At 33.6% G+C, this 23,015-nt stretch overlaps 2 protein-coding genes across 3 annotated transcripts; one reads left to right on the top strand and one right to left on the bottom strand.

The window, feature by feature from the left end:
- Positions 1–11,394: 11,394 nt before the first annotated feature.
- LOC141724141 (glyoxylate/hydroxypyruvate reductase HPR3-like) lies at positions 11,395–14,798 on the top strand. Its single transcript, XM_074526148.1, has 2 exons — positions 11,395–11,904; positions 14,131–14,798. Exons 1-2 carry the CDS (start codon positions 11,449–11,451, stop codon positions 14,653–14,655), a joined length of 981 nt encoding a protein of 326 aa, XP_074382249.1. The 5' UTR covers positions 11,395–11,448; the 3' UTR covers positions 14,656–14,798.
- A 756-nt stretch (positions 14,799–15,554) lies between these two features.
- LOC141724140 (polygalacturonate 4-alpha-galacturonosyltransferase-like) lies at positions 15,555–22,013 on the bottom strand. Of its 2 annotated transcripts, none has more exons than XM_074526147.1 (11): positions 21,755–22,013; positions 21,502–21,671; positions 19,320–19,354; positions 19,180–19,239; positions 18,915–19,052; positions 18,733–18,799; positions 18,613–18,659; positions 18,099–18,433; positions 17,589–17,946; positions 16,550–17,131; positions 15,555–16,184 (listed from the first exon to the last, which is right to left on the bottom strand). In XM_074526147.1, exons 2-11 carry the CDS (start codon positions 21,644–21,646, stop codon positions 15,909–15,911), a joined length of 2,043 nt encoding a protein of 680 aa, XP_074382248.1. In that variant the 5' UTR covers positions 21,647–21,671; positions 21,755–22,013; the 3' UTR covers positions 15,555–15,908. The 2 variants fall into 2 exon arrangements, with proteins under 2 accessions (XP_074382248.1, XP_074382247.1); XM_074526146.1 differs by having other exon boundaries at positions 21,502–21,661.
- Positions 22,014–23,015: the final 1,002 nt, after the last annotated feature.

Raw genomic sequence — 23,015 nt, 5'->3', positions numbered from 1 at the left:
TAGAACAAGTTTATTCTTTAGGATATATTCCTATTGAAGACCCTTATGAAGATACTCAAGAAGTATATTCAATTGAAGAATTGGACCCTGGACCAATGGAATCAGATTCTAATGAATCAACTTCCTCAGAATCCGACTGAAGAAGAAGAAGTGATGACAAACATCACTAATCCAAACTCTATTTATATCTCAGGTAAGTTAAAATTTACAGGATATAAACAGATTGAATTACATTGTTATGTTGATACAGGCTCTAGCCTTTGCATAGCAAGTAAACATGTTATTCCACCAGAATATTGGATTAACGCAGAAAGACCTATACAAGCAAAAATTGCTAATGGGAGCACCATTACAATCAGCAAGGTATGTAAAGACCTTAATATACTGATAGCAGGTGAAATATTTCATATTCCTACTGTTAACCAATAGGAAGCTGGAATAGATTTTTTAATTGGTAATAATTTTTGCCAATTATATGAACCATTCACTCAGTATACAAAAATAATTATACTAACCCTTTCAGGTCAAGAAGTATATATCAGAAAAATAACAACAGCTCGTAAAGTTGGAGTTCCAGGTTTCCTAGAATCAATGAAAAAGAATTCTAAAACCAAAAAACCTGATACTATTAATATCAGCACTAATAAAAATTTTCTTTTACAGAAGGGGAAGGATGTTATTAGAAGATTCAAAGAATTAAATGATTGTAAAAATTTAATTCTTGATATAGAAAAGAAGACTATAATCGAAGGATTATTAGACTCTGTCTGCTCAGAAAATCCACTGGATCCTACAAAGACCAAGAAATGGATGAAAGCAGCAATCAAGCTCAGAGATCCTAAAACTGTAATCAAGGTTCGACCTATGAAGTACAGCCCACAAGATCGTAAAGAATTTGGCATACAAATTCAAGAGCTTCTGGATATGAAGATCATCATACCCAGTAAATCACCTCATATGTCTCCATCATTTCTTGTAGAAAATGAAGCTGAGAAGAGAAGATGGAAGAAAAGAATGGTAGTCAACTATAAAGCAATCAATGAGGCTACAATAGGACACAGCCATAACCTACCAAATAAGGATGAACTTCTCACCCTTATCCGAGGTAAGAAAATGTTCAGTTCATTAGACTGTAAATCTGGTTTTTGGCAGGTATTGCTAGACGAAGAATCACAGTTATTGACAGCATTTACATGTCCCCAAGGATATTATCAATGGATCGTGGTGCCATTCGGTCTTAAGCAGGCTCCTTCTATTTTTCAAAGACACGTGCAGGATGCACTCAGGTCATTTGAATCATTTTGTTACGTTTATGTTGATGATATCCTAATCTTTAGTGATAATGAACAGGATCATTTATGGCATTTAGCAGCAGTTCTAAAGAGATGTCAACATCTTGGCATAATTTTATCCAAGAAGAAAGCACAACTTTTTAAAACAAAGATTAATTTCTTAGGGTTAGAAATTGATCAAGGAACGCACTGTCCTCAAGCTCATATTCTGGAACATATTAATTAATTTCTGAACAAACTTGAAGACAAAAAACAGTTGCAAAGGTTTTTAGGTATATTAACTTATGCATTTGATTATATTCCAAAACTTGCAGCCATTCGTGCACCTTTGCAGGTTAAGCTCAAGAAAGACATTCCTTGGGAATGGAAAGATTCAGATACTGATTACATTTATAAGGTAAAAAAGAATCTGAAGGGTTTTCCAAAACTCTATCATCCAGAGCCGGATGACAAGCTTATCATTGAGAAAGATGCTTCAGGCGAATACTGGGGAGGAGTTCTCAAAGCAGTTAATTCTGATAAAGAATTAATATGCAGATATGCTTCAGGAAGCTTTAAAGATGCCGAGAAAAATTATCATTCAAATGAAAAACAATATCTGGCAGTCATTAGAGTCATTAACAAATTTTCTATTTATCTAACTCCGGTCAAATTCTTGGTAAGGACTGATAATAGAAACTTCACTTATTTTCTTCGTATTAAGTTACAGGGAGATAATAAGCAAGGAAGATTAGTAAGATGGCAGCAATGGTTATCTCGCTACAGTTTTGATGTAGAGCACATCGAAGGAGTTAAAAACTGCTTAGCAGACTTTTAACAAGAGAATTTCAGAAAGATCAGGTAAACACATTATTATAACGATGTGATGTTTTATACTGTTTTACACTATTTTTCAGGAATCCAAAGCCACTTTTCAGGCTATAAATATAGAGGAATTCAGGGTAAAAAAAGCACCAACAAATATTTATTCCAAACATTGAATACATATAAGGCTTCTTTGCCTACATACATCTCTTTCTTTGAGATTACCATAAGCCTGTAGCTATGGACAAACTAGCAATGCAAGAAGCTATTGTTATGAAGAAAATTCAGCTGTTACAAGATGAACTTCTTATAATTCGTGCTGAAATGGAATTTGTAAGAAGGTTTCAACCTTCTGAACAACAAAAGGTTATTTCAGAACCTTCTTCAGTAATGAACAATTCTGAAACTAGCCCGGAGCAAACGGCTACCGGTAAAGGCTCAACAAATCCGTTGACACCTGTGGATTTGGTAAAACTCCAGACTGGGGTTTATACCTCACAACAAATGGTTACTTCATCACCATCTTCAGAATTGAACAAAGATGAGTCTATTCCTGAGCAAACAGCTCCAGGTAAAGAAATAACAAATCCGTTAAAGGTTGTTGCTTTGCCAGAAAGCAAGACTTAACGTTAGAAAAAACCTCTAATTTAAATTTGAGGCCTAACGGGGGAATTCAAATCCCTACAAAGACTGAAGGTCATCTTCAATTGTCCCGAACGGATACAAAGGCCCTAAAACCTATTATGTGGTGTTTAATGGTCCTAATGCAGGAATATACACTACATGGGAGATAGCTGAGAAAGCTGTAAAAGGATTCTCAGGCATCAAACATAAGAAGTACAAATCCTTTGCTGAAGCAAAAGTTGCAGCAAATATTTATACTACACAAGAATTCAAGCCACCTCTCCAGTTAATTAATTCTGTAGAAGCATTACATCCAACTTATGCGGGGGCAATAACTCACCCAAAAGAAAGTTCTAGCAAAACTATTTTGGGAAACATCCCAAAATCTCTGCAGCTGTTAATACAAACGGAAGAAGATACCATTGAATCTTATTTTTCAGGATTTAATTATCTTTATCAATATGGAAGAATAGCCACTGAAAAGGAATTCGTTAGTGAACACTTCTTCACCACAGACAAGAAGAATGTTAGCTACTTCAATTTTTATCCAAATGTTGATCCAGACATGGTCTATGAAGCATACCAATATGGACTATTAGCACAAGTTTATCCTGCTAATAACCTTTTGGAAATTTCTAAGTTCCCCAAGGAATTTAGAAAAGCAGTCAAGACATTTAAAAACAATTGTCTTAAAGGAAAAGAGATCGACCTCTTCATCAAAACCACTAGTACCATTATGTGCTGGGAAAATGAAGAAGAATATGATTGTCCACCTAATCAACCTTTACATTATATTCAGGTTAGTCCTGCCAAGGAAAAGATCTATTCTCCAAGCCAAGCAATGGAATCTACACTGGACAAGAATGATTTGAGAGCACTGGCTGAAAATAAGTTATTGATTTTAATCAATAAGTTATTTAGTGTTCAAAAGGAAGATAAGCTAAAAGTCAATTTAGCTACAACACATGCCTTGATGACCTCTTATTCCCATGAAGGATTAAGTGAAGATGACTACAATAAAGTGGTCGCCTTCAGAAGGCAATTATTATATAAAGATGTTGTTGGATCGCATCAAGAAATCTTCTGCAAGAAAAATCAAAAGGAAATAAGCAAATTCGGCATCCATCTCGAATGTCAAATCTGCGGTGTCACCACTCCAGACAAAGAATCTGGAAAAAGAATAATGGAGGACCCCTCCACTTCAGCAGAAGACAAAGAACTTTTGCCTAAAGCAGGAATACTGCTCAAAGCAAAACCAGGACAGCGTTTTTAAAAGATTATCTTTTTGAAAAAGGTAAGGAATCTACTTTATGAAAAGGAGATGAAAAGGAGAAGGCATCTACTTTATAAAAAGAAGAAGGCATCTACTTTATGAAAAGCAGAAGGCATCTACTTTATGAAAAGCAAAAGGCATCTAATTTATGAAAAGCAGAAGGCATCTACTTTATGAATTATTAGAAGACGACTAGTATTGTAATGCCATAAATAGGTCAGATTTTCATCATCTCGTTTTCTTTTATTAGTTTGTTCAATCTGAAGTAAATCATGCTCTACGTCACATACATACAGACCATTATTTAAAATACCACGTCCATAAAGAACATTATCTCTAAGAATAGAACATTCATTATTCTTAATAATAAATGAAAAACCATCCAAATCCAACATAGGAATAGAAACAATATTCCTCACAATAGAGGGAACGTAATAACAATTATTCAAAATAATAGTCTTGCCCGTAGGCATATGTAAACTAAATGATCCTACAGATATGGCCGCAACTCTTGCTCCATTGCCCATACGTAGAATCACGTCATCTTTTTTAAGAGTCCTACTTCCCTTTAGTCCTTGCAACGAATTGCAAATATGAGAACAACAGGCGGTATCTAATACCCAAGTAGAAACTTGACCTAGTGACATATTAACTTCGATCATGAACATGCCTGAATCAGAAGCGGTAGTCTCACTACCCTTCTTCTTCTTCAATTCTGCAAGGTAAACCTTGCAGTTCCTCTTCCAGTGCCCCAACTTGTTACAGTGAAAGCAAACAGCAAAATTAGGACCAGTCAACTTGCGAGCATCTAGTATGCTCCGGAGTGAGAGTGCAGAAGACATGACGAATATAGTAAATCTGTAAATGATAAACACATAACAACACTTAGCAAATATTCAATTTCATTTCAAAATACTATATGAATCGGGTCTTTATTCATAAGTGTCTCCCACTAGTTTATCTAATTTGTTCAACCCCTAAGTGAAAATTAAGCATTCATAATGCTAGTGGTAATAGGGATCCTACATTCCATCACACAACCTCGGCTGTAGCACGAAACGTCATGTGATGTTCAATAGGCAGACAACTCTTGTCAATTCCATCTTATGCTATTCCCTAATATAACTTTATCCTCTTGAATAATTGAGCCATGGTTGTGGCACGACAAACTCAATATTCTAAGTCAAGTCTAACCCAACATTTCGTACAATTGAATCAGTCTCCAACGGCCCACGGCTGTAGCACGTAACGACCTTTAGATTCTAATTCAATGTACATATCTCTATGTAATAGACAGGTATTTCTTATTTCGAAATCAAAGCCCTCGGCTGTAGCACGAAAAGACAATAATTTAAAAATAAGAACCACTTTCTACCATGTTGGAAGGCTATGACCGACACAAGCCCGTTGTGTCATTGGCCAATTACTACTTGATATTATTTAATTTTAGAGGGATTATATTATGTTACAATCACAATCATATTATAAAGAGATTCTTCCTTTTAAATTAAATATTTCAAATCAATAATCGATAATCAGATGATTCCCAGATCGGGTGGAGCATTGTCAAGAGGCGTCAGTTAATAACCCTTTCTTACAGATAGAAATCTATTGTTGACAGAATCATCCTATCTCTCAATATTGAAAATTCATATTCAATTATGTGTTTCATAAACACAAGAATCTCATGATCGTATTCATAATATTTATATTAAGGTCATGAAACAATTTCACTATACTAGATTGTCTAACAAACGCCTTATGTTAATTAAGTTCACCTAAATCTATCATCGCATGATAAACTAAGCATATATCACATATATAAGCATGAATAAACGTAAACGTAGGCATGTTAAATCATGTAGCATATTGGTCTAATCATTATACATCTCTATGTATCACATGAGGCGTTTAAAAGTAATTAAAACAGTTAAAAACATGCTTTAAAACACTTCTGTTAGCTATAAACAGTTCGAAACAATTTCAAAAAATACAATATAATATACCATTAGATGCGTCTCGAAAAGACGAATCCAACGGCACCAAGCACGCCCCATTCTGACCAAGCACGCGCCCCGAGAAGAAAACTCACGCGCCGCCACGCGCACACACGTTGTCAGGCGCATGTCAGATTGTCGTCCACGCGCCCCCACGCGCACACGCGCCTCACGCGCCCAAAACCCTAAGCTGACGTCAGCATGACGTCATCTGATGACGTCAGCATGACGTCAGCACTACGCTGATCTTTGACCGGCGCATGTCTGACACGCGCCGCGCGTGACACACGAGCGCATGTGCCCCACACGCGCATGCCAGACGCGCGCTCCTCCCCTCTTTCCTGACTGTCGCTGCCGCCTTTGCTTTGCACAGAAAAACGTGCCGTTCCTTTTTCCGTGCCACCACGATAACGATGTTTATAACAGGTTAAAAAAATAACAATGCTCTTCTTTAAAAGCACAGCAGCATAAACATATATATATACTAACAGATTATATATATATATATATATATTTATTTACGAATTTAATTAAAACAACTTCAAAAATTCATAACAATTAATCCATACATCATAAAATTATGAAAAAAATACCCAGACGATCTACAACACTTGTAGAACCCAGATCTACAGTCAAAATAATTCTGAGAAAACAATTTCTAATCAGTCATAATTAATCCATGACATAACTTGTAAAAATCATAATTAATTCATACAAGCACATAAAATTCTGAAATTTTTATCACAAATCTATATGCATACAACCTATGCTCTGATACCATTGTAGGATTTTATCTATCACGGAAGCATGGTAAAAATAATTTTTATGATATAAAATCCATATAATATGCATACAGATCGTAAATTAAATCGAGGGATCGTTTCTAACCTTTAAAAGCGATCCAAAAACCACGAGCGGAGATCCTTAGCAGCTGCTCCTCAAGTGTGAAGCACTCCACCGGTATCCACCAAGAAATCGATGTAATGGAGGAGGAGGAGGTGGAGAGAATTAGGGTTTTGTAAATTTTTAGGTTGGGGCAAAAATAGGGTTTATAATAGTATATTTATAGGCAAAATTTTCAGCTGAAAATTGTCCCATAAAATATTATTATTATTAACCCTTTATTATTCTCACTAATAATTAAAACACCTTTTAATTATTAATCCTTTTTCTAAACACTTTAGAAATAATTCTCTCACTTGATTTAATTTTCAAAAATTAAATTTTTAATTAATAATATTAAGAACTTTTTCTTAATTAATTTATAATCAATTAAATCTCATTTAATCAACTATTAAATTTGCCAATTAATTATTTATTTCATAAATAAATAATTATCAGCCATTATTAATTAATTCCTCCACCATTAAATCATTTTGTTTTATGGTGTGACCCTGTAGGTTCAATATTAAGTCGGTAGTAGAAATAAATAATAATAAAACTATTTTATCATTATTTATATAAATTTTCTAATTCATTAAATATGATTAATTAATTAATCATATTTATTCTACATCGTGAGGGATACTTCTCAGCATATCGCGACTATCCGGATAATACGAATTCACTGCTTAGAATACCAAGAACCTATTCAGTGAGTAGTTACCGTACAATCAATTCCTTCTACTCTGCAATGTCACGATTAAATATAAGGCATGGAACTTGTGTCAAGCCTATCTTATTTAATCACTTGCTTTCCCATTCACTATGCTTAGTTCTATTTAATGTAAATTAGAAACTCCTTTCTAATTTCATTCACTCTGGCCAGAAATTCCTGAACTAGCATAAGTGGATCAGCATTGAACATTCTCTTCCTTCACTGGAAGGGGTAGATCCTTTATTGATCATACACTATCTTTGTGTATAAATTCCTATACCCAGTAGAGCCCTTATAATTTTCCATGGAGGCTAAGAACTAAACCAAGGCATAGTTCAGTGTACACAAGATGACTATGATGACCTCAAGTCTAAGGATACTTGTACAACTATCACTATGTGAACAACTGTTGACACGTGAGTGAACTCCATCAGTTGTTCAGCTGTGTGAGTCATGTTCAGTGAACTTATTCTATAATAAGCACCTACATACTAGCTATAGTGTCACCACACAAATGTCTATGAGAACAGACATCCTTCATAATGAAGCAAGCATAGTATGTACCGATCTTTGCGGATTTACCAGTTAGTAATCCTATGACCAGGAACTATTTAAGTTTAGAGTTATCATCTTTTAGGTCTCATTATTATGATCTCATCACAATCCATAAAAAGCTTTACTCTAAAATGTGGTATATCTTATTTAAACACTTAAAATAGATAGAGCCCGTAATAAAAACAAAACAAGTCTTTTATTAATATCAATGAAATCAAAACAGATTACATAAAAGTTATTCCTAAATCCTCATACATGATTGGATTTAGGACATATCTCTTTCAGCGGCCGCCCAGCAATCCTGAGCGGGCGCCCAGCTTCCTGAGCAGCCGCCCAGCCAGGCTGAGCGGGCGCCCAGCACCTTTCTGGAAAAATCTTTATTCTGCTCCCGTTTTCTGCTGCGTTCTGCTCCTAACTTCCCACTTGCAATGCCAAGCATATACCTAGGCTTATTCCTGATGAAATCTCTCCACAAATGCAAGTAATACCTTGAAATACACAAACACTAGAAAAACGCATCAAATACACAAAATACTTGATTTCAAGGCATCAATTCAAGCCATTATAAGACGTTCTAAGTGGTATAAAATGCCACTTATCAACGTCAACCGAACATCTAAAAAAATTTCATCAATGAAGCAATATGATGACATTAAAGGCATAAAATGTATTTAATTTAACACAAAAGATAGAAATTAATAGCAAGTCTAGGAAATTGAAGACTACTAGCATAATGTTTCTATGATTTTTTTCAACAGTAAATATGAATAAAAATAAATAACAGAGAAGTATATAAAGAGATTACTTGTACTACGCTTTCAAATGGAGAACAATCTAACTCTTCAGAATCTATTTGCTATCAGATTTTGACAACTTGTAGGTTTTCCATCTAGTGACATCATCGACCAAAATGAGTGAGACACAATAGTTTTCTTGAATGTGTCCAATTTCCAAATCTCTAGGAGTTGTCCCATTGTATGTCCAATTTGAGCTTTAAACATCTTGTTTACAAGACGCTCAAATATCGCATCTAACCTCGTTAGACCAAATGGTATGGTCAAGTAGCTATAGATGCCCATATCTGTTATAAAAGTTATGTTCTCTTTGTTTTGAGTATGGACTTGAATCTAGTCATAACCATTTATGCATCCAGAAATATAAAGTGTTTGTATCCAGTTATCGCGTCAATCAACATGTTAAGAGTTCGTGTCTAGCCGTCATGTCGATCAACATGTTAAGAGTTCATGTCTAGTTGTCACTTCGATCATCATGTCAACGTATGGTAAATGATAAGGATCTTTCGGATGCGCTTTGTTTAAGTCTGTGTGATCTAAACAAACTCTCCATTTTCCCATATTTTTAGCCATTTTAAATACTCGACTTCACATAATATTCCAGTGAAGTTACTTGTACACTTTCTCGTGATTAAATAATTTTTGTTTCATTTTTCTTTGACATGAACGTAGTTTGGGTTACCATTCAACTTGTATGTGTTCATGTCAGGGTTGGTACACGTCATATCGTCATGTTACCAAGTGAAAGCATCCATTATTTTTGTCATTGAAGTAATCAAGTCAGACTCTATCTTTGGTGTCACGTCCTGTCCAATAACGAACTGCGCGTCCCTTATCATCAATCTGGAACTAGTGGGTGTTTTTGCTCTTGTCATTATATTTTTTATTTCCTTTTGTATAAATTTTGTATTCGACTAAGGTTAGAGTCGTTGGACACCTCCAAAAATGTTAAGCTGATGAAGTCGAACACCATATTTGGGTGTACATCATGTCGGTATGTGGACATGTCATCAAAATATGTATGTCTTTGTATAAAATATGTATGTCTTTGTATAAAATTGATGTTGTATAAAGATAACAGCCTCTCGAGTCGTGTGTTGTCGACTTCCTACTAGAATGATAATAATTTTCAAAATCTTCATGCCCGCCTTCTTCAAATCTGATTTGCATCATAGCTTTGGCATGTTATTTTCTTTTCGTACTCCCATCTTCGGGTTCTTAAGGAGAATGATAAGAGTTTCCTCCACACATCGTTATTTTTCGTCATCGTAGATGCCGTCCACGTCTAGTCGTCGTACCACATTTTGTATTGTATGTATGTGTATGTGTATATATTTATAGAGGAGTAATAGTTTGTGTATTCAATGAATTAATTTGTGTAGGTGTAAATGTTGATTAGGAAATAAATAATAGTGTGTATATTAAACTCATGGTAAAAGGCTAGATAGAAGTAGAGAGTATATAATGAATTAGTAGAAATATATAGTATTTTGTGTATAAGTGTAGATATTGAGTAATCATAGGGTTGTAACTTGTGTATGTGATATATATTTGTTGTTGTTTTTGATAGTGTATGAGTTATGCATTATAATATATAAAATACAGTGGATGTAGAAGATGAAGTAGTAGAGTTCTAGTCTAAGTAGAAGTGTGTGTAATTAATGTGTGTTGTATGTGTGAATGTAGATTGGCCAAGGAATGATTATCAAGTGATATTGTGTATACCTCATTTGAGTTACTAACTCAAAGTTAGGGAAAGAGAGAGTAGTAGAAATTTTGTGTAAATAGGAGTGTGTATCTATATATAATAATTATCTCCCTATTTTATCTTGTTTAACAACCCTTAAATAGCTCTCATGGTTGCTACAATTCAGCCACCTCCTTGCTGCATGTTGCTGGAAAATAGGAGATATAGTTTAACCTCCCTCCTATTTCTAAGGGCTGTTATTTGACTTAGTTTAGCTACTGTTCAGTTCCCGTTCAACTGTTCAACTGTCCCGCTCTCGTTGTGTCTACTGTAGTTGATGTCGACTGTTCCCATTGGTTCCTGTTGTGTCAGCAGAAACCATTTATGCTACAGTTGTCATGTTCAGTAATCTTTATGTCCAGACGGGTGAAAATCCGGTACCAACAAATTTAAATATAAGATAAGCAACCAATTAATAAAGTTAATATGTAATAATATTTTCATATATAATATAAAGTAATTAATTTGCGTCCGTGAGTATTTGTTTGTTCGTACTAACATTTCAGGACGTCACTCGTAAAAAAAAATGGGCCCGAAGATGAGTTCAGGTAATTCCATAAGATTATAAACTTTTCTCGTATAAAGGTAATGACATTTTTGTAAGTATTAGTAACTTATATTGAAATTACAAATTTACCTTCTTATATTTATATGGAAAATAGGTCGTCCTGATTTTAAAAAAAAAAAGGGAACGGTAAATCAAGATTGATCATTAAACTCAACTACCAATATCCTCAAACTCAAACCATTCAAAGCACACATAAAATGACAGCACCCGATAAGAAAACCTTGCCAGAACTCAACAAAGTCCTGATCCTTAAACCCCCACACGTTTTCAAACTCCACGAAAACCTCTTCTGCCAGAGATTCCATTTTGTCAGAGCATGGGAATCTCCACTTCCCACTACCCACTTCCTATCTAGTCATGCTCAGTCTATACAAGCACTGTTTTGCAACGCTATGACTGTTATTACCACTGATATCATCAGCCTTCTTCCTTCGCTCCGTCTTGTAATAACTAGCAGCGTTGGGGTTGACCATATTGATTTAAATGAGTGTAGGCGCCGTGGGATTAAGGTGGCTAATACTGCTAGCGTATTTACTGATGATGTTGCGGATATTGCAGTGGGGCTGTTGATTGATGTGCTTAGGAAGATTAGTGCTGGTGATAAGTTTGTTCGTGCTGGGCTTTGGTCTTCGGAGTTTCCTCTTGGTTATAAGGTCAGATATATTGCTGTCGGATTGTTGATTCAGTGTTTTGATTCATCTCTGATTAGATTTGTATGTAAGGGGTTTATTGCCTCTTTTCGTTAATTAGTATTTAATAATTGGGATACTCAATTGGTAAATGAGTATATTGATTATTAATCCTACAAATTTGCTGAACTATTTTTTTATACATAAAAATTCGATATTTGTTATATATAAATACGTTTAAAACTTTTAGTATTATATCACATATATCTTTCGATTTACTATTTGTGTACATCTGGTTTCATTGGTTTCATATGATGACAACTATACTTCTTATAATAGTTTTCTATAACATTCGCATAAAAATAATTTGTACTCGTCACCCAGAGATTGTGGGATTAATAATCTCCAAGGAGTATGTGTCGTTAGATTAATGATCCATAAATTTGCTCAACTGTTTTTCATATATACATTAAAGTTCGATACTTGTTACATTTATATACATTTAAAATTTTCAACGTATATCTTTCGATTTAATATTTGTGTGCGTTTAGTTTTGGTCATATATGATGACAACTATACTTTTTTATAATAGTTCCTTATACCATTCATATAAAAATAATTTGCGATTTTCACGCTGAAGTCTTAGTACACTAACCTATTTTTTTCTTAAAAATAATCTTTGTATTCAATATATTCACTCAAAATAATAGTTGCTCTATTATATATATAATAGCTGAGTATTTTATTTACTCATTTGGCACATCGATATCGTAAAATAATATTATATTGAATATTCAATTTATAAATGAATATCTTAAAATAAAAATTTGAAATATTCAAATGGCTAATGTGTGTATAGTATAAAATATTATATACTTAACTATCAAATGAGTATTCCATTGGAGTATAAATAACCATCTACTTTAAAAAAGGTAGTTTTGTTAATGTTTCTAACAAAATGGGTAAAAATTGTGGAAGCCCTTTTATTTGGGGTTAAATAGACCAAATTTTGGCCGGAGATTGAAAATTTTATTGTTATAATTATAAGAAACTAAAAATATATGCTTTAAATTAAATCGAATATAGTTTCAATGTAGTTTATAATTTTGTTTAGATTATATGATATACGAAATTCCAGTCAAATTTTAGTTAATTTAAACACAAAAAGTCAAACTGGTTGATTATTGTGAAACGAAAGTAGTATTTTGCTGTTTTCTGCTTGCACTTTCAGTTTTCATCTGTCTATTTAAATCAAAGATTCAGCTGTTCTTGCAATGAAAATCTTATCTTAGTTAGTGAGATACTAGAAAATTTCTGAAAGGGGAGCAACTTCATACTAGTATCTTAAAATAAAGAGAGATAAAAATCTGCGTAAAAATTCATTTGCTTTTATTTTAGAGTTAATTGCACTTTGCAACCCCCACCTTTCATTTAAAATCAAAACAGTATACCTATTTTGCAAAATACAGTTTGCAACCCTTAACTTTCAATATCAACTACAACATGCATCCCTTGCGGTTATAAAATTGAAATTGAGATATTAATATTAATAACTAAAATTTCAAATTAATTAAAATATTTATTTTAATACATTTTTATATGAAAAAAATTATAGCTATTTTCTATTAGTAATATTCTAAATTAATCATATTGCTAAATACTTAAAATATATTTATTAAGCAAAATATATGTTTATATATATAATCATAAAGTTTCTAAATATATCTATATTTTAAAATTTTAAAAATTACACTGAGTAATAAAATAATTGACATTAATATTATTTTTATAATTTAAAATTCTAAATTTTAGTTTAATTTAAAAAAAAAAAAATTATTATTTAAATATTTTGCTGAACAATTTTACCCTCCATAATATAAATATTTTTAACAAAATGGCTAAAGGGATGAATATTGTATTTGATGTCTAAAGTTAGAGGTTGCAAACTGTATTTTGAAAGTAAGTATATAGTTTTGTTATTCAATGAAAGGTAGGGGTTGCAAAATGCAATTAACTCTTTATTTTAGTTCCTATTTATTTATTTATTATTTCAAAAATAATGGGAAAATGATGTGGAACAGCTATTTCTAGGTTTAGAAACCATTAACATAATGCAAAAGGAAAAGTTGGGTGCTTCACCTTGTGCTAGAAATTTTCCAATAAGTAATAGACTGCATCAATTTGGTCATGCATAGTAATACTTAATCTACTTGTGTGAGTCTATCTAAAAATACAATTCTCTTATTCCAGTTGGGAGGCAAACGGGTTGGGATTGTTGGACTAGGAAGTATAGGTTTCCAGGTTGCAAAAAGGCTTGAAGCATTTGGTTGCACTGTCTCATATAACTCAAGGAAGAAGAAGCCAGCTACTTCATTTCCTCATTATGCTGATCCCTGTGAACTAGCTTTGAACTCTGATGTACTTGTCATTTGTTGTGCATTAACAGACCAAACCTACCATATGATTGATAAGGAGGTCCTGTCAGCTTTAGGGAAGCAAGGGTTCATTGTTAATGTAGCACGTGGGGCCATTGTTGATGAGAAAGAACTGGTGCGATGTTTGGTGCAAGGAGAGATTGCTGGTGCTGGCCTTGAGGTGTTTGCTGATGAGCCCAATGTTCCCGATGATTTGCTTGAACTGAACAATGTTGTTCTGTCTCCACATCGGGGTGTCTTTACAGAGGACTCTTTGTGGGATTCCTACGAACTTATTTCAGGGAACTTGGAAGCGTTTTTCTGTAATAAGCCCTTATTAACTCCGGTCCTCAATAAATGAATTAATCAGACCTGGAGATTAGTCATAGGAACTTTCCAGGTATCACTTAGATTTCGCGCTTGTTTGGAATTGATATTCACAACTAGCGAGGAAGTTGTTCCTTTGTTGTTTTTTTTGCAGTTTTGTTAGACTGCAAGAGGTAATTCGTTGCAAGCAATTAGTCGTTCACAAAATTAGCTCATAATTATCCTAATGGGGTGGTTGTGCCCGACGATGACCTTCGGAGAGCAGCACGAGGTTAAAGAAATTAGGTATGAGGTAGAGGGTATTTTTGTGAATGCAGGAGGTGGGGTTTATATTTACAGATTTGTCATTAAAATTTTAAATTAAAAAAAAAGGCCTAACCACAAACCTCGGGCCCAATTTTCTCTTATCCTTATTTAATAGAGTTAATAAAGTTGAACTATGCTCCTATTAAAAAATTAATTTGACCATTTCTTTGTTTGGTTGTTATTTCGAATGTATATTGTAAATTCATCTGTGTGCTAAACTCGAAAAACAACTAAAGGATTTACGTCAACACTTCAACAGTGTGTTTTTTCGTTTTTGGTGGTTGGGACTTCTGAAGAATACTGCAGTTCTTTCTATAAGACCATGATGTGGAAACTGTATACCAGTGAACAAAAAATTTACTGCTTGATATCACTGAATAAGAAAGAATGGGACAGATGTTATAATGCACCTCCAGGACATGACTCTTGCTAAAAGGCCTGCAGAATCTGTTATTTTGGCTGAAAATAATACTCAGAAATATGTTAAAACCTCCGCACAGATAGATGTAGAGCAGCTGAAGCACATGTCAGAGACTATGATGCAGAATACCGTCCAAACATAAATACACGACATCCAAGGAAAAGGTGCTTACTTAGAACTATAACGCATACATATAATAGCAACAATGACATTCGAAACCTAGTATAGGCCATATGATAAAAATATTGAAAATTTTAATAAGTTTAACTCTACAATGATGAGTGAGCTGACATTTAAAGAATACATCATATTGACAATTGATACACAAATATATCTATACGTGAGCTCGTGAGTTTTACAAATCAATGAACCACTTTGTTGACGATCGCAAAAACCATACAGAAGGGGCCATGACATTGAATAAATTTGAACTACGCTGAAGAATAAACAATGTGAGAAACTAGGGTTATGAAGGGAGAGCAGCGAATGTCTCCTCATAATCTACATTAAACTTGCACGCAACGAGGGAGCGAGATAGCTGGACATTATTCATTAAATGTTTATTCGCTTAATTTGCAATCACGGATATAAGGGTGGTCAAACTTAATATATTTAGACCAGTATGATCTATACTTTCTCATGGCCAACTCCAACCAGGGCTTCATATTGCCATTGTAGTGAATAACAGCTGCGTTCTCAATATCTCTGTTGTCTACGCTAGGATTATAACCCAAACCTAGCACATGCCATGACTTATCAAGTGGATATGTAAGCTTATAGAATGTCATAAGTCCAGGAGGTAGTGTCCCAAGCTTCCAAAGAACTCTATCTTCATTCTACATAAAATGCAAGGCAGAAAATTATAACAAACTAAATTAGTGACTTGGTGTTGGTTCAGAAAATAAATATATTGAACAAAATAAGATCAATTAGTTAGATACTATATCATGTCATTTATATGCTTAGTTCTTTTTTAAATTGTTAAACTAGACAAAAGTTTTATAAAAGAAAAAGAGTCCACAATATATAGGTGGCAGTTGAAAGTAATCTAACATATGCAGGCTGCAGCACCTTAGAAACTTATGCTAGAAGTTCTATTATAACTTATTTGCTGGCTACATCAGTTCAGATACTTAACTAAGGATTGCCGGTTATAAACATATATATAAAAGATATAAATGAAGGGTTAAAAATAACTTACCATGTTTTGCCACTTGTGGTATATGCCAGTTATATCCTTCTTTTTCCACTCCTTAAGATCAAAGACGTTCATACCATATGCCCAACCGCATGCATTAGGATCAAAATTTCTTGCAATATGCGGATTTGAAAAATTAAGATACTTGTCAAAACGGTGAAAGCTCTCGCCACAGGTTTCAACTGCACCATTAACTTTCCCATGCAGATCCACTGACCACAGTCCCGTCAAGTCCTTCTGAACAACTATGTCATCATCAAGAAAAAGTATCTTATCCAACTTAGGATAAACCTGTGGGAGATAAAACCTAAGGTGATTAAGCATGGACAGATATTTTGGGTTCCTGTACTTGAGGTTGGATGAGCCAGCTGTAGTGGCATGATCTGACTTAAAATAATACTCTTTCATGGCAGCAGACTCTAACTGCCGCAGAACTGGACAGTATGATGAGTTAAGCCACCTGAATTCATCTACATTTTCAATATGGATGGTAGCTTTCCCTGGAGGATTTAAGAGAAACCACATATTCATAGCTCCAAAGTTCAACTTATCAGAAACAAGATGAAAAACATGTTTTTCTGGTTCCTGCAATCAAACCATATAGCATGTTTATTTCAAGGGATAATAAGACGCACTACTTGCTTCTCTAACACAAGACAGATCAGTTATGCTGATAGCTTAGGGGGAATGTGGTATACATGAGTTTTACACTAAGTGATTTCAAATACAAAGACAGTCTTATCTAACAAATTTCTTCTACAGAAATGTCAATAGAGCTAAAAGAGTTAAAAACACAGCCTTATCTATATAAGACCTATCAGTATTTCAAGATACTGACCCATTGCCTTATTCGTTTTGAAGAAAACTGTGTGCACACAGCGTTTGGGTGTGTGAGAGATTGTTGGAGAAGAGGAAATAATTATAAGGTTTTGGATTCATGATTTTCTATATATACACATATGAGAGAGATGGAGGGAGGGGGGGAGCGGGGAGGGGGGGAGGTGGAGGGGGAGGAGAGGAGAGGAGGGAAAGAGAGATCCACCTTAGCGTTCATGATAGCTGAGTTGACAACAACAGACGCTGCCAGGACATTGTCAGAAAATAGGGCATAGTGATAAAGTTTTGGATTCTCTAGATTCTCACTTTTAGGAAATTTCCTTTCCTCGGGTGAAAGGAGGTAGTAATCTATGGTTAGACGCATAGATAAGCAATGGATACCATTCGGGATAGTCTTTGCTGCTAATTGACTCAAGAATGTGCTCTGTTTTTTTAGGCTCCGAACTTGTTCATCAGCGGTTTGAAGCATTGCTCTTAGTTTCCCAGTAACGAGTTTGCAGTCATACAATTTCTCTTTAGCTTTTGATAGCACTTGGCCCATCGCTTTAATTTTCTCAGGGGCACTGCATACATATTGATAATACTATTTTATAGATCGTCATATTCACATATCATATTTCGAGCCAGATAAGTGTCAGAACTGTCATATATAGAACAGTAAAAATACTAAATGTATAATAGTTATAAACGGCCTAAAAGTGAACATATATACTACCTGCGACTCAGATCAGAATCAGAAGTTGCGTCCCCTAGAGTATGCTGACTTTCTTTAAGTCGGTTTTGAAGTTCGCGAGCTAAATTAGTTTGATTCTTCATTGTCGCGATGCTTAAATACACCCTAGCCATAATTATTTGATCACGAACCAAACGAACAGTTGAATCAGAATTCTCATTCTCGTTCTCTCTCCTCCAGATATTGTACTTACCCAGGACTGCAGAATCAACTGATTTGGAACGTTCAATAGCAGCATTTTCAAGCTTTACATTTACCGCATCATCTTGTTTTACCAAATCAGCAGCCCGCTTTTCTCGTTTTTTTTCTCTCAATTGCTGCAAAAAAATTAAGTAGGCAAATTGATTATTCAAACTGGTAAACAAACAGTTAAGCTGAACAGTGACAGCAAAGCTACTATTAACTTGTTTCTTTCAGATGACAACTACTATATACTAAACATTTCTTAAGATAAAAGGCATGTATAGGTAACAACACAAATTAAAGAAATATATACCCTTCTAGCTAGTTTAGCAGGTGTATCAATAAACTGATAATGACCATCTGAAAGACAGAGAAAGAAGGTTAATTCAACATTCCTTTTGAAAACTTAATATAAGAAGAAACTTTGTTTTACCATCCGAAGAATCCCTTTCCTTGCCTTTAGAAGTTTTCTGTACAATCTCTGCAGCTATTTCATTGGCCTTGAGGTGCAAGATTGAAGGAAGACATAACATGAAAAGATTAAATACATACAGACCTCGTATTACATTAAAAAAAGACATACAGTATACAGATGAGGTTAAGAGTAACCCTGACCTTGGCCGAGGAAGAAATCCTGTCAACTTCAGTGTCGTGCCCAACAAACTTCCAAGAAGCTGACAGATTGTTTTTTCTGAAAGAATCAAGACTCAATGGGCCTAAATCATTTGTGCTGGCTTTGATCACATCAATAACCTGTAGCAGATATTACATTTGTGAGTCTGCTAACCAAAAACATGCCACAGAAAAGAAACTACAACAGAAGCTAGAACTCACAAATAGCTAAATAGGTTTGTATGGAGGTGCCAATAACCAAACTTACCTCTCTTGAGAAGAGCGATTTAACATTTCGCAGTGCTAACTTTTCTCTCCAATCCAAGTCCTGCATCATTGCTGATCTACTTAGCAAGATTACTTGTACTATAATAGTTGTCTACAGAATGTCAGGAAAAAGGAGGTTACCTGCTTAATAGAACTGCTTGAAATATCCTGTTCATCTGCAAAAACAGAATAGAACAAATGCTTTCACTTGAATGACAGACGAAATCAACAGAAGGTGATAAAAATGCTAAAAGCACTAATATAATACACTACTATACTGGTATAGAAATATCACTACTTACATGGTATTGATTATTGGAAAGAGCCCGTTAACAAAGAGGAACTGCTAGATAGTTTTTTGACATTAGACTTGTACTACAAAAATAATTAAAAATTCAAAGTACAAATTACTTTCTTATTATATAAAACATGCCAATCATCCATGCGAAGCACTTCGCAAGGGCCGAGATTAAATATTAAATTAATTAAATTGTTAATTATATTATTCGGTCCTAACTCCAAACATTTACTTATTAGTAATTAATCTTATTTAATCATTATGTAGTTATGGGGAATATAACTCGAAGTTAGGGTGATATCCAATTAGTGAAAGTAAATATATGAATATTATTTAACTATGTAAATATAGGGAATCGAACCTGATTAGGAGTGAAATTGATAGGATATAGGATAGCTGCATTAGTATAAGAAGCATTGTCATGTATCAGTTTACTATATTATTAAGGGTAGGGTGGTCTTTTACTATATGTCATTTGTAGCAGTACAGGTAAAAATAGAACGAGAGTATGTATTCGCAATATGTTTTGAACAATTATCAGAAAATGGAATATCTTTTCCACCAAGTCTCTTTCTCTCTAGTTTCTCTCTCTATAATTGAATTACTTTTCTCTAAGCTACTTCTGTATTCATTTCTTCTTCTAAACCTAGCTGATCTCTGCTAATCTCTGCTATTATCTGCTGTATTACTTCATTTCTAGCCTATATCTACTGATTCCTACCTTATAAACACAAAAAAACACAAAAACATTTACATTTCTGCGTAAACAGTTTAGAGTTCCTGACACAAATCAATTATTATATAATTATGTATATAGGGAATTGAATCCTAGTTGGAGTGAAATCATTAATTATACAGTGATGACCAAAATTTGGTGCGTTGGTACAAAAGCTTTCCACCGAAATAGGGTTTTCCTTATTAATAAAGAATGTAGTAGATTGCATAGAAAGAGGCAACTAGTTAGTCATAGTCTACTAGTAGAACTGAGAACTTAATGTTCTTAAACAATGTCACTTGAGCCTTAATCCTGCAAAAGGAACATGGGAGAAAGCTACACTGTAATTAGGGGTGGAGCAAAGGGCGATAGTAAAAATCCATATTTCCCATAAAGGTAATTTCAAAAACTTTGTGTTCCTTCAACTATTGGGAGAGTTCTGATACAGTAAAAGCTGAAGCCATTAAATTTTTTTTGCAACATCATTGTTTTGTCAAGACAGGAATCATTTTTTTGAAAACTTTTACTCAGCCAACGAGGCACTGACATAACAAAAATAAAACAAAATTTTGGCACTAGATAAGACCTTTGGGCACACGTACTTGCTATATGCAAAAGAGGTCAGAGTACATGAGCAATTTTTGGTTTACAGATACACATAAAAAGTTTGAAGCCTTTCAAATCTCAATACCAAATGACTATATTTCCTTAACTGAAAATCAGAACTTAACAAAACAAAAAGAAAAACAGAAAGCAACGAGACAACAACTACAAGTTAACTTGAAATTTGACAGAGGATGCTACTATTGTCATACATACGTTCAAATAAAAAAAATTATCTTAGCAAACCAACTAGTACACTCTCAAAACTTACAAACATACCAGTGGTCTTATATTTACCTAATATGCATCAAAATTGTTTATGCATTCTATATTTACATTACACCATTAATCTGATTCACAAAAGCTAACTTCCTTCCAACTTAATTCATCTGAAAGCAAGTAAATCCTTTAAAAAACTACTAACACTAGTCTACATTTTAGTAGTAATCATATAATGCACTACACTACATTCAATTTAAAATCAGTTAAATCCTTCGTAAAGTATCTAGCAATTGACTAGCCTTCATATTCAAAAAATAAACAAGAATAAGTCACCAAATCAAGTAATTCGACATACACCCAAATAATCACAAACCTCAGTTTTAAAACCTCTAAATCTTCTCGATCACAACAAACTCTCAAATTTCTTCTTCTTTCATCGAGTTTATACACAAATACAACATATACATAATTGCACATAGACTAACCAAATGAAGTAGTAGAAGTAGTAATGTAGAGTCCCCGTCCTACGAAGAACAGCAACGGAGCTAATATCGAAAACGATACAAGAATCGCAACAGCAAATACAGATCCAGAGGCTCTTTTCCTCTGTATTACTCTCTTATTCGCCATCAACGTCACGAAAACCTTGCAAAATCTATCACAATCAAATACACGCACGCACAAACATATAAATATTAATATTATATGAAGGGGGGGAGAGAGAGAGATTGTAATTACAAAAGAGAAGAGATGGACAATATCGCTGCGATGTCTAATTGAAGTACGTCGGCGAAAAAATCCAAATGAACATTGTAATGAAATTCCGGCGAGACAAGTGAACGGACGGAATCGGATAATAATTCCGATGCAGATTAGGGGAGTGAAACTCGGGAGAGATTGACGAAATTACTGTGTGTGATTTTGCGGAGAAAAGGTATGGAATGTCATCAATTCGCCCAAAATGTTAAAAGAAGGAAAAATAGGCTCCAAACGTCACTTCTAAAGTTTTGCCAATTATAAAAGCGCTACAGGCGTCAGCTTTTTCCCCTTTTTATTTTTAAAAAAATTAGCCAATAATTTTTAAAATTTAATTTCAAGTCAAAATTTTAAGCTCTAAAATTTATTTCTTTGAAATTTTAATAATATTATTTGATAATAATTAAAAATATATGCATGGGTGTATAAATTAGTGATATTTTAGTTTAAAAGAGTAATGTAAGGATTGAAATTTATAATTTTATTGATATTTAAAAAGTATTTTTATAAAAGATAATTATATTTAAATTAAAAATTAAATTTTAGCTCATAAAATAGTATATGAATTATCTTTAATCTTTTAATCGACCAAAACCAACTAATTATATTTTAGATTACGTTAGTTTAATTTGTATAATTCCTGATCAATGGTAAAAGTACATATTATTTTATTTTAGCATATTTAATTATTCTTTTATTTTAATTTTGATTTATTATGAATCAATTGTATACTTTTTAGCCCAGATGAGCTATATTGATTATTTTAACCCGACGCTATTATATTGCGACAAAGGAATCAACTTTATTTTTATTTTATTAAAATAGTATGTATGTTATAAGATTTAAAGAAAACCAGTAATTTATACAAATCTGAACATTGTACATATAAATCAACTATAAAACTTTAGTATGTTGGTTATTAGGGTCGGATCACCTACCAACTAATTAGATACATTTTATTTATTTTTTTAGCTTGAATTAATAATATAATAATTATTTTTAGTTTGAATTTAATTTTGGTTTTAGCGTAGATCAATAATATACATTATTTTTTAGCCACGTGCCTTTATATCTACCAAATTCAGCTAATTACATCTAGTTTGTTTTTAATTTTAGCTGTTAGGTAATGAATACAATACAGATGGGTGAATGTGTTTTGGTTATTTTTAAGGCTTTTCAAGGTTAATTGCTTGGTTAACAAAGCAGATTAGAAATGCAGTTATACTATGTTAACTGAAATAAA

The sequence above is a fragment of the Apium graveolens genome, chromosome 5 (genome assembly GCF_009905375.1).
Source record: "Apium graveolens cultivar Ventura chromosome 5, ASM990537v1, whole genome shotgun sequence".
NCBI lineage: Eukaryota > Viridiplantae > Streptophyta > Magnoliopsida > Apiales > Apiaceae > Apium > Apium graveolens.
The sequence above is the reverse complement of the archived record's forward strand: the minus strand, read 5'-3'. Positions and strand labels throughout refer to the sequence as shown.